We start from the raw sequence: 13,276 nt of genomic DNA, 5'->3' as shown, positions 1-13,276 counted from the left end.
AGCCACCACTTATCAGTCTCAAATCTCAACCTCCATTTTCTCATTTCTGTCACACGAATGTCTCTTTGTATGTAAAACTAAAACCCAGAAAAAGAGAAAAGTGAGAAAACCCATTAGAAAAGCAGCAACACTGCGTAGCCAAGCCAACAGCAGCAAGCCTGTGACTGAGAGATCTAGACTTCGACGTTGACTTCCATGTCCAGATCGACGAGTTCAGTCCAGTTTTTCGTTGCCGTTGTCATTGTTGGTGATGCCGACTTAACAAAAACAACGTCATCGAACCGGTTTAACCGTACTGGTTACCGGTTTTCACGGTCGAATCTACGGTTTCGGTTGAACTTGGTTTTTCTTCAATTTTCGATTATTTTAGATAACCGGATCGGCTTAGAGTTCGGTTTTTAATTAAACCGGTCGAATCGACCGGTCCGGTAAAGTGTTTGAATTTGAACCAAACCTAACTTCATGACTCACGAATCATGCATCATGATCCACGACCGCCCTAATGTGGGGCCCATTAAATTATTGTATCCACTAGCCAACACGGATACGACAACATGTCAGTTAATTGCCAATTTTGGCCCGTTAAAACTAACAAACACACGAAATTTCGCTTCTAAAACCCAATGGAATCTCTGCTTTTCTTTAGAGTCATCATCTCAAAAATCTTCCAGCATGAGTTGAAAGCGTGTACATTTACTCTTCCTAGATTTTTCTCCACGCCCACATAGAAAGAGGTTGTGTCCTTAAATCCTAGCCAACACCCAAAAACAGTTACAAAACAAAAAAAAAAACCCAGAATCCTTGTTTTGGAAAAAAAAAAAAAAATGGCTGGGGTTGGTTTATTGGTCTCAGATTTGATAATCTCTTTCATGTGGGTTTGGTCAGGGACTTTGAACAGTATTTTTGTGTACAATATTTTGGGGTTTGGCAGACATGAACCTAGTGGTGAGGTTATCAAGTGCATGCTCTCTATTCTTGTTTTGTTCTTCTTTGCTTTCTTGGGCAAGATAACCAAAGGTGGAGCCTACAATCCTCTCACTGTGTTGGCTGATGCAATTTCTGGTGATTTCAGGCATTTCATCTTTAATGTTGGTGCTAGAATCCCGGCGCAGGTTAGCTTTTTTTTTTGGTGCTTTCAATGATTCTATTGGTAAATCGGTTGGTTTGATTGAAAATGAGAATTGGGTTTTTCTTTATCTTGGGTGTTGAAGCGCTGTCTGATTTTGAGATACGTTTGTTTGATTGATAAGTGAACTGGGTTTGGTTTATTTGCATGTTTGGTTGGAGAGAAAGTGAAGGATTATAAGAGGAAACGGGTTTCTGGTTTTGTCGTTTTGATTGAAAAATTATGGAATAATTTCGCCTCAATATTGGCAAATTTTTGTTTAAGGCTTAATAAGTGGATTATTTTTCTTTAATATTCTTCGTTCCAGAATAAAAATCTAAATCAAAGAAATTTTGTTAATTTTCTTTAATGCAATTTTGTAGAAATATCAGGAGCATCTTTTCTTGAATATGTACTTTGTGCTGTTTCGCACTTTCTGTTTGATATTACTGATTGGAGTTGAAAATCTGAAATGCACCTTTTCTTGAATGTGTCCTTGTGCACTTACTGTTTGATAATTCCTTATTTAATAAACGAGTTATTGGTCTGATAGCTTATACTTGAGACAAAGGATAGCTTATGTCTTATTCTTGATTTGATGTCATAGGCTTTCTTGCTTTACTTAATAGCTTAAGATTTTGATTTCTCTCTCTCTCTATCTCACCCCCAACAAAAAAAATGACATTAGAGGATTACGCAAAAGGTTTTTAATCCTTCTATTGAAAGAACATCATCTTTTCGTGCTAGATACATAGTTCTGTTACTTTCCTCTCCTCAAATTTGAAGATTATGCAAATATGGAAGTCTACCTAAGATACAATAATCAACTCTTAGTCTAAAAACTTTGAGGTTGGCTATAGATCCTTAATAGACTTGACTCAAATAACTCACTTTTCTTCATTGGTGCATTAATCACTCTTCTCTGCTCATGACGAAACCATCTCAAGCGATTCTTCACCCCCTATCTTTAAGCGGATTTCTTCATACTGAATATCATATCTCCTTGTGTTTGTACTTATCCATCTAAAATGCTCATTTTAGTTATCCACTAAGACATCTAAAAACATTTTCAAAGACCGCTAAGACATCTTTCTCCACTACTCTCCAACAATGCTGATAAAACGCCTTAGTAAACCCATCTGGACCTGGAGCTTTGTCCCCATCCAACTCACTTACGACTTGAAGTATCTTCTCTCTCAAACTTCCGTTCAAGCCAAATCCTCTCCATATCCCCAATACGACCAAACTCCAAACCCTCCACAAAAGGCCTCCACCCTTTAGACTCCTTGTACAAATTTTTATAAAACTGGACTACCTGATTAGTTACCTTGGGTTCCTCCTCAAAAACCACCCCATCCACCTCCAAGGTCTTCAGATGATTATACCATCTATGGGAGTTAGCCATTTTATGGAAGAACTTGGTATTATTATCCCCTTCCTTGATACATAACATCCTAGATTTTTGTCTCCAAGAAATTTCTTCCAAGGAAAGAAGATGCTCCATTTGGGACCTCAAATTTGCCCTATGCCATTTCTCCCCATTAGTGAGACCTAAATCCCCTTCCTTAGCGTCTAATTTTGTCAACTCCTCCAGTAATTGTTTCTTTTGATGCTCTACATTACCAAACTCTCAGCAATTCCATTGTACAATGTCCTCTTTTAGAGCCTTTAATTTTTTGGCAAGCACGAAACTAGGTGTACCTACAAAGAATGCCGATTCCACTAGGATTGAACTTTATCCACAAACCCCTCTATTTTCAACCACATATTTTCAAATTTGAACGGACTTTTCCCCCTTGCCAATCCCCTTGCCTCCAAAAGAATTGGACTGTGGTCAAAGATAGGACGGGGTAGAATCCTTTGAAAAACATTTGGGAAGTGTTCCTCCCAATTTGGAGTAACCAAAGCTCTATCAATCCTAGATATCGCTGGTTGATCAGTACCACTTGACCATGTATAGCTACCTCCTTCCAAAGGCAAATCAATCAAGTTTAGGTCCTCAACAAATTCAGAGAATGTTTCCATAGTTAGGGTTAAACGTGTCTCACCCCTACATTCACTAAGAAAGCGAACAATATTAAAATCCTCAAAGCAGCACCACTGTATCCTCCAATACTGCTGAATACCCACCAACTCTTACCACATGTGACCCCTCTCGTTATTCTCATTTGGGCCATAGACCCTTAAACATGCCCATATGAAACCGTCCTCCACCCCTTGCCACTTTACCGAAACTGAGAATGTACCAACCATAATCTCCACCTTATCCAAAACCCTTTTATCCCACATAATCAAAATACTACCAGCAATCCGATCAGCCTTCAAAACAGCCCAATCCACATATGGAAACAGCTGCACAAACTACAAGCTAGCTGTCTATTCATACTAGCAATTTTCGTCTCTTGTAAACAAACAACATCACACTTCTACTCCCGCAACAAATTCTTCACCCCAAGTCGTTTCCGAGGATCGTTTAAACCTCTAACATTCCACGAAATCATTTTTATCTTCATTACTACAAAAATATCCCCACCTACTGACACCAACACAAAACCAATCATCTATCTCCCATCATAATTCACCGAAGAGATCAAGTTTCGTAGCTCTCTACGTCCCTTGTTTTTGGACTTAGCCACTTTTTGGCTACTTGTTCCTTTCCGGTGTAACACATTGGCTGCCTCCATCTCAGTTTCTAGCCTTTGTAAGAGAGCAATGCACAACTTCTCATGCCAAGTCATTGACAACCCAACCAATTTACTGAAGCCAGGGATTTTGTGTTTCACCCACCTAGAAATATCCAACTTAGCCTCAATACTCAATGCCTCAATGACCTCCTCCAACTTTGCCGAAGTTGTCGATGCGCTCGGAGCAATAATCCTTAGAGGTAAACAATCTGTCAGTTCTGTTTCACCAAAGCCCGTAGAAAAATCAGCTACATCCTCCACAACCATGACCTCCCCAGAAAGGCTCAAGAGTTCCTTACTAGAAAAGGAGTTTACCTCTTGACCCGATGCTCCAAAACCCACTGACCCAACTCGCCAAAACTCCAAAAAATGCTTGGGAAAAGATGGTCCAATCAATCTCGACACAAATTCGAGAGTGATTGACCTCGTATCCTCAGAAACCATCCCACCCGACAGCATTTTTGAGCCCAAAATCATTTTCTGAAGATACTCTGTGCAGCCCTGACACTCCTACCGGCGAAGCACTCCATGGATGAGTAACCAAACCTCCATCTGCATCGGTCTGGAGAGCCCCTACTTGTGAAGACACTTGCGATTGAGAGACCGAGAAGCTTCCTTCAGAATTACTCCTCGACATCTCTACTGGCATCACTAAACAATTAGGAAATACCGTGGGCTTCTCTCTAGACCCATCGGGAGTAGAGAATGGGCTTGAATAAATGTTGGAGCATTCCCCAGCCTCTGTGTTAATTGGGCTTGTGGTCATCGGGCTTAAGTTATAAACGTCATGGGCTACTAACTGTTTTGGGCCCTACACGATACCCACCTTCTCCAGCGATGACTCCTCAAGGCAACCCACCATCTTCTCATAATCACCATCAGGGTTCTTCATCATCCTCATGGAGTGGGTAAGATCTGCATCGGGTTTGTCCAATATCATCAATGGCTCCTCAACACTAAATCCATCGGAATTAGTACACTTAGCACCATCGAGGGCTTCATGAGCCTACCCATCGTCTCGATATGACAAACCATGATCTCACAGTTATCAACACCCGTCGCCGTTGCCAATGCTTGATTTCGCACCTGAATCACTGGCGCCGGTAGCTTCTCAGCTTGAGATCCCCCATCTACTGTGACGTCGACCACCTTCTGAAGCTCACCAAGTTGACCCAACTCATTCTGACTCAATGAAGCTTTGTGAAGGGCAGTGGCCATCACCACCATCGCTGACATGTGGGCTTCTGGCTTTGGTGGGCTTGGGTCAGCTAACAAGGAGCTCTCACCCACTTCCATCCTAATTGGGCCTGTGAGCTCTAAGTTAGGGAAGCCCACCTGTTGGTCACAGTTAGTGTCTAGGCCCACCACATCCTTTATATGAGCCCGTGATACCCATTTAAAATTTTTCACTCCCCCTTTACTGTTGTCCCAGGAAACCTGTCTCCTTCCACATCAACTTCCACAATTAGGCCACTCCCTATCTAGCATGATCTCCTTATATCACTCCTCTTCCCATTTTCATCTGATTTTGAATTCAAACTAAATCTTATTGGGATACGTTTCCTATTTTCTACCAGAATTTGCTCACCTAATTTTGTATCCACATTAATGCACTGCTCCCTCCTATCCCTTCCTCCCACCACCATTGTATCAGGCTTGCCCACCAGAATATCCCCCACCTTAGCACCTGTAAGTTTCTGATTCATCGCCAACAACCCCTTTGACTAATTCTGCCTCTCCAAAAACTCCCCCTGAATCATATTTTTAACCATATACTTGGTTGTAAAATGTTGTGAGTGAGTCACATCCCTTGGCTGCACCTGAACCTTCAGTGCCTCAACAAAAGACCGAGAGGGATGAAACCCCGACATTCTCCTCTGTGGCTGAGACACAAATTTGGCCTGGCTTGAATCACCTAAAGCATATTGACCAGGTTCCAACATCTTCCTCAGTCCAAAGACCTTCCAACCATTTTGTGCTTTGCCTCTAGGAATTATGACAGATCTTCTATGCCCACCAAGTTTGAGTTCAGACACTAAAAAGAACTGACCAAAGGAGTTTGCTCCCCGCTGCAAAGTGTATGCGGTATCTCCTTCTCTAAACATAAAAAACTGTTTGGGATTAATTCCGACCACCGTGTGTTCTATATTCTTCATCAACCATAATGTTGCATTCTTGTCCATGAACACTGACTTCATGAAGTGTAAGGAGAAAAAATTTCCTCCTTCCTCAACCAAAAAAGCTTAACTTCAATGAAAAAACTATGAATTCCACCCATTGATACTATAGACAGAACTAGTTTAAAAGCTAGGCAAATCAAGCACACTCAAAGCACACATAAAGCTTGTGCATTCAAAGAGCTAAAGCTGCTGGACTTACGCAAAGTGTAAACCTTGTATAGTTTGTTAGGTTTCAATTCTAAGCACACAGAGATTTCCGGTCTATTAGCTTGGTGGAGAGTGTGTATAAAATCTTGGCTAAGGTTTTGGCAAATCGTTTGAGAGTGGTTTTAGATTAGTTGATCTCTGAGACTCAGAATAGTTTTGTGGGTGGGAGACAAATCCTTGGTTTGGTTCTTATTGCGAATGAGTGTGTAGATAGCCGAGGGAAGAGCAGGGTTCTTGGAGTCATTTGTAAAGTTGATATTGAGAAGGCCTACGATCATGTGAATTGGGAGGCTTTGTTGGATTTGTTGAATAGAATGAGTTTTGGAGTGAAGTGGTGTAAGTGGATCCGTACTTGTATATCCATAGTTCAGGTCTCTGTTTTAATTAATGGGTCTCCAGCTGATTTTTTTGGTAGTTCAAGGGGTTTAAGACAAGGGGATCTGCTATCTCCTATGCTGATTTTGATTTTGATTTTGAATGAGGTGTTCAGTAGGATGTTGAGAAGAGTGGAGGGAGCTGGCTTGATCCGTGGTTTTAAAGTCGAGGGTAGGAGGGGTAGTGGAGAAAGTGTTTCACATTTATTGTTTGCAGACGATATTATCCTATTTTGTGATGTAGATGTGGAGCAAATTCTTCATATTCGGTTGTTGCTACTCAGTTTTCAGGCGGTAACAGGTTTGAAGGTCAATGTGCACAAGAGTGAAATAATTCCAATAGGGGAGGTTGATGATGTGCATGCCCTGGTTGAAATTTTGGGCTGTAGTGTTGGAACTTTGCCTATGTCTTATCTTGGCATGCCGTTGAGGGCTTCGCATAACTTCCCTTCAATTTGGAATCCTATTTTGGAAAAAATTGAGTGGAAATTAGCCGGGTGGAAGAAGTTGTATTTGTCTAAAGGGGGTCGTTTGATGTTACTTAAGAGTATGTTATCTAGTCTTCCTACCTATTTTCTATCTCTATTCACTATTCCTACTTATGTGGCTAATAAAATTGAAAAGTTGCAAAGGGATTTTCTGTGGGGTGATAGCAAGACTCATTTGGTAGGATGGGATAAAGTTTGTGCACCTATAGCTAACGGTGGCTTGGGGATAAGAAAACTTATTACTTTCAATAAGGCTTTATTGGGAAAATGGTTGTGGTGGTTTGGGAAGGAAGAGGATCGGTTATGGAGGAGGGTGGTAGTTTCGAAATATGGGGAAAATTAGGGGGGATGGACCTCAAAGCTAGGAAGGAGAGTTCATGGGTGTGGTTTGTGGAGAGGTATTCATATGGGATGAGAGGATTTTAGCAAAAATTGTCAGTTTGTTGTTGGGTTGGGGAATAGAGTAAGATTTTGGCAAGATAGGTGGCATGGGGATCAACCTCTCCAATTGGCTTTCCCAAGGCTGTATGGTATTGCCATTGATAAGGAGGCATCTGTAAAAGCTGTTTGTCAAGGCAGGGGGTGGAGGATAGAAGAATTTTGGATGTTCGTTTTTTTCGAGAACTTAATGATTGGGATATGGATGAAGGGCTGCATTTTCTTCGTATATTGGGAGCTAATACTCTACTGGATGTTGGAGACCGGATGAGATGGAAGTTGAAACCTAATGGGGAGTTTGACATCCGATCGTATTATAACAAATTGCGGGATTCTCCCTAAATGGTCTTTTCTTGGAAAGGTATATGGAGAGCAAAGGCACCTAGACGGGTTTCTTTTTTTGTTTGGTGTGTAGCTTGGAATAAGATCTTAACGGGTGATAACTTGAGATTAAGGAGATTGGTTTTGGTAGACTGGTGCATTATGTGCTGACATTGTGGAGAGACAGTAGGCCACTTACTTCTTCATTGTGAGATGGCTCATCGGTTGTGGAGCTTTGCCTTAATAACTTTTGGTTTGTCTTGGGTTATACCTAGATCGATCCCAGATTTGCTTTTTGGTTGGTGGAATTAGGTGGGGAAGCATTTGTCTCAGATTTGGAACTTAGTATTGTTGTGCATCCTATGGTGTATATGGAAGGAACGGAATCAGCAGACTTTTGAGGATTTGAATAGTTCCGGTGATCAGATGCTTGCTTCTTTTAGTGGGACTCTTTTTGATTGGTCTCGGGCTTGGGGATTCACGACTAGTAATTCTCTCCCTTCTTTTCTTAGTTCTCTTTCTCTTTTTTAACTAATCTGTTGTCTGGTTTTCTTTTATGTTTTCTCTTTGTTTTGTTCTTGTATTTTTTGGGTTTGCTCTATATTTTTTCATGCATAGAGTAGCCGTTCGTTTATATAACATTCTTACTTATCAAAAAAAAAAAAAAATGCTCATTTTAGTTACACTTATTACATGAACATGTTGCTTCTTAGTAACTTTAAAATTCAATACCATAGAGCATAGTTAGTCTAACAGTTGTATTATAAAATTTTCCCTTTTAACTTAGTAGGTATCTACAATCACACAATACTCTTGATGTGCTTCTCCTCTTATCCCTGCCCTTTCCTATGATTTGCGTCCTCTTCAATCTCTTCATCCCTATGAATTATTGATCCCAGATGTCAAAAGTACTTACTGTTTGGTATCTCTTAACAATCAAGTCTTACAACCTTTTCATCTCCAAAAGTCTTTAGATTCTAAAGCCTCCAAATTTTTAACTTGACATTGATTCCATGTCTGGTTTCATCCAATAAAACCATATGAACTGCAAAAAGCATACACTGAGTGACTTCATCTTGAATCGATCTAGTGAGCTCATCCATGTTATGTACATGCTTGGATGAGCAATTTGAAAATATCTATTTTTTAGTTTGTTTGTATATGGCATGAGAGTGTGTGGCATGAGAGTGTGTGGCATGAGAGTGTGTTTACAGAGAGGTAGCTAGAGTAAAACATGCAAGAAAATGGTTGTGTTCATGTTATCTACACTGTTTGTATGTGAGCATACTTGTGTTTATAGAGAGTTTCGATATATTTGTGTTACTAGTGAGTTAGATAGAGAGATTAAGGAGAATGATATATAGTTGGTCATTTTAAATGTCCCATACATAAATTAATTTCAAACAAAAAAATATTGGTTGAACATTTATCTCATTGATAATGCAAATACTAATGAGATAAATTTTCAGACATTTAATTGAGAGCATATATGTCAGATTAAAAAGCTTTCCATGAACAAGAAAGATATATTATATATTTATCACTGTTTGACACTAGTCAGACACAGATAAAGCTTGGGTATGGCTGCATACATGTTCATAAATCAAAATATAAATATTGAATTCAGATACTTTGAGACATGGCTGGGATATGGTTAGGACACAACTGGGGTACAGCTAGGACATGGGTGGGGCTAAATAAAATTTTATCAAACTTAAGAGGGGGGTTTAAATGCTATTCTAAAATTCTTTGGGGTCAACTATTAGAAAAGGACATATATGAATGCTTTATTTTAAACATTTGAAGGACCAAATAGCAAATTGATTGATGTCATTTTAGGGTATTTATGGATAGTGTATTTTGAGTTGTGCAAGTTAAACATAGATAATAGTTATTTTATACTCAAAATATGTGCTTCTTTTCTATCTATTATTTTTGAAAGCTAGTTTTAGATTTTTTTAATCTTTTAGTTCTTGTTATTTATCTTCTAAATATCAAAATTTAATATAATATATAGACCAAAAAGAAAATTGATTTAATTAATTAAGGTGTCCCAATCATATCGTGTCCCAGTTTTACTTATCAAAATTTTTTTTTTCTACTTATCAAAAAATCATATCATGTCCCAGTTTTGAAGAATTGTTGTCTCATCTATCTATAATGTGTTGTATGTCTCATGTCAGTATTGTTGCTTCTTAGAGAACATAGCTATAAGTTATGGAATCATAACAGAGATGAGGACAATAGTTTTTATGAAAATGGAGAGAGAGAGAGAGAGAGAGAGCATAAGTTTATAAAGTGATTACGGTAATTTTATGTAAGAATAAACAAAGGGCTCTATTTAATAAATCATTGATGATTTTACATTTACAACACAAAAAGAAAGGGGTTGCACATCAATGCTTCTATCCTAAATGGCATCTCCTTGCCCCCCATAAGAAAGGGTGGAGGGTTAGGTTGTGACTTGTGAGTTCAAAATCCTCTGGGTGTTTGTAAACTTACCAATATAAATAATGCTCTACTTATCCTAGCATAAACACTACTTTAGATTTAAATGATATGGTGTTATACACTTACTAATTTCACCTTGTGTTGATGACATTACAAACCACTTGTAAACCCCTCTTTATGAATAGAGATTGCAATTTAACTGGAAAATAGTGGTTGTGGCAAATTGGAGGAATCTATGATGTAAAAGTAAGAACAGGACAGATATAACAATATGCTACCCTATGTTTGAAAACATGTTTCTGTTTGTATTGTTATCTTAGGGCCCATTTGGATTGAGGGGGAGGAAGGGGGATTGGAGGGGAGGAGTAGAGTAGAGTTGGCTGAAAAATAGGCTAATTTTGGGCTAATTCTACTCTATTCTATTCCCCCTCCCTCCCCCTCAATCCAAACGGACCATTAATTCTTAAATGTTCTCTTGATATCATTTGAAAAGGAAGAGAGGGTTATTTGACATAATTGTGAGGTTTGTCCTAATTTGTACAGCTGCAAATTTTTAAGAATTAAAACTGTTTACCATATTGACCTAACGTAGTACACAAACATTGATGTAAATACACGCATAACATACATGTTATGTATTCCCTTCGTCCCAAAACAGAACGTTTCCTTTTGAATTATCTCAAAATATACGAACCTTTGAAGGTAAAAGTTTTGTGTCTTCAATTTCCTATATTATCTTCACACTTTTTTCAAAAAGCAAACAAGATTCTAAATTAAAAGTCTTGCCACTTCTAACAGTGTAAAGGATATTTTAGAAATTTCACTTTATTTTTACTTTTTCATTAGTATTCATGTCATTTTAAACTCTATTATCTGTTTAGAGTACCTATAGCCATAAATATACAATTAAGAAGATTCATATGTACGAACACTCACAAATGCGCAGAGACGCATATACACATAAATAGGTTGCTTACACACCCACAAACACGAATACGTAAATCCATAATAATATAATTGGAAGGAACCTAACTAGGTTGATCTGTTGGAAATCCTGTGACTTCTGATCCAGCCTTATACTACCGATCTTACTACATGTGCATCATGAGGAATGTGGATCAGTGTCATTACATACATTTTATGAATAAATGATAGGATAATATAACCAGCCAATGTATTGAAGTCTTTCCCTATTTGTATAGGTTCTGTCTATATTCCTGGTGAAATGTCCTGCAGTCTTGAGACTAAATCAGTTTAAAGATACATAAAAAAAGAAAAAAAGAAATGCAGGGCTGAAGGAGAAACTATTGGATTTGATAAAAGTTTATTATTCTCATGCGGTATGATTAGGAATTTTCAAGGATATTGTTTGGAGTAAATAATTTGCTATGCTAAAATAATATGGCTTGCTAGCTTGGGTTTTCTGAAATGATTTTCATAGCTTTTCAGGTTATTGGATCTATTATTGGGGTTAGGCTCATTATTGACACCTTTCCTGAAGTTGGACTTGGGCCGCGTTTAAGTGTTGACATCCATCGAGGTGCACTAACAGAAGGATTCCTGACATTTACAATTGTTATTATTTCACTTGGTCTGGCCCAAAAAATCCCGGGAAATTTCTTCATGAAGACTTGGATCTCAAGTGTCTCCAAGCTAACTCTTCATATACTTGGCTCTGATCTAACTGGTGGTTGTATGAACCCAGCCTCTGTAAGTATTTCCAATTATCAATAACTCTAAAATTTTCTTTAATATCACCATTTTAGCTGCAGAACACCAAGTATTGAACTTCAATGGATCATCATCTTCCAATTTATGTAGGTGATGGGATGGGCTTTTGCTCGTGGGGATCATATAACCAAGGAGCATATACTTGTATACTGGCTTGCCCCAATCGAGGCAACTCTACTGGCTGTATGGATATTTAGGTTGGTAGTTCGGTCACCTAAAGAGGATAAAGCAGATATGAAGAGCAAATCAGAATGATGGAGTTCCACTTTGTATTCAAACTTGGATTAGATGATTCAATCTGTTGACATTTGAGTAGGAAATGTGTAAACCTGAAGACTATCAGACTTGAAGGAATACAGAGTACATTGTTATCGGTTCCTTCAGGTGATCAATTTGTAAATGTTATCCATTGTGTTCAGTAGAATCACCCATCCATTCGCAATTTACAAATCTGTGATTGTGTGTGTGCTTGCACAAGCACGTGTGTAACAATAATATCACAAAATAAATCTGAGCCTCTAGATTTCTCATCACTAGAAAAAAGAAATGAAAGAAATGATTAAGATGCTAGCATGATATGAACTTTTTGAATTGAATTTCAAGAACAGCATAATGGGAAGTAACTCTTCTTTCAGAAGAATTTGGCAATGCCAAATTAACATATTGCGGTATGTAACTAAATTGAAGAACATTTCCATGAAGTACAGAAAGCAAAAGTTTGAGAAGTCTACGGTGATTTACCAATCTTGTAAGCCAATGTTTACAACTATGAGAGAATGACTTTTCTATACCTCGTATACGGTGATATTGATATACCAACATTCATTTTTTTGGGTGGGATAAAGGAAACTCTAGAAAGTGTACTATAATGGCAGTGCACACAGAATTATTTGGTTAAATGTCAATTGCATCTGGGAAGTGAACTAAAATAGAGAGCAACACTGGGAGAGGGGGGAGGGGTCTCCTCCATTTCACGGTCAGCATTTTATTTCTTGAATTAGACAATAATTTTTAAATGATGTGGCGTTATATTCACTTTTCGGTTTGTAATTTTTAATTTAAATCATGAAATGGATCCATCACAAGTGAAGAGAATGTTAACATACCATGGCTGTTAGGGGTGGGGTGGGGGAAGGGTTGCTCCATGCTATGATTTAGGCTAGTTTATACGATATGAACACAAGTATCTTCCTACTAGCATTATTTCATATAATAGTAATGATGTAGGAGAATTTGAGCAAAAAAAAAGAAAAAGAAAGAAATAAAAATACCATTAGTCCATTAATCCATTTTGTCT

The 13,276-nt window shown here is 38.3% G+C and overlaps 1 protein-coding gene and 1 long non-coding RNA gene across 2 annotated transcripts; one reads left to right on the top strand and one right to left on the bottom strand.

Annotated features, from left to right (window-relative positions):
- Positions 1-589: 589 nt before the first annotated feature.
- LOC115953213 (probable aquaporin SIP2-1) lies at positions 590-12,549 on the top strand. The gene is made up of 3 exons (XM_031070747.1): positions 590-1,112; positions 11,698-11,958; positions 12,070-12,549. The coding sequence occupies exons 1-3, from the start codon at positions 825-827 to the stop codon at positions 12,232-12,234; spliced, it is 714 nt and encodes a 237-aa protein (XP_030926607.1). The 5' UTR covers positions 590-824; the 3' UTR covers positions 12,235-12,549.
- Positions 1,130-8,338, bottom strand: LOC115953214. Its single transcript, XR_004083664.1, has 2 exons — positions 7,763-8,338; positions 1,130-7,714 (listed from the first exon to the last, which is right to left on the bottom strand). It is a non-coding gene; the product is annotated as an uncharacterized LOC115953214 (long non-coding RNA).
- Positions 12,550-13,276: the final 727 nt, after the last annotated feature.

This window comes from Quercus lobata, chromosome 7 (genome assembly GCF_001633185.2).
Source record: "Quercus lobata isolate SW786 chromosome 7, ValleyOak3.0 Primary Assembly, whole genome shotgun sequence".
NCBI classification, from domain to species: Eukaryota; Viridiplantae; Streptophyta; class Magnoliopsida; order Fagales; family Fagaceae; genus Quercus; species Quercus lobata.
Note: the sequence above shows the minus strand (reverse complement) of the source record. Positions and strands in the feature narration are given on the sequence as shown.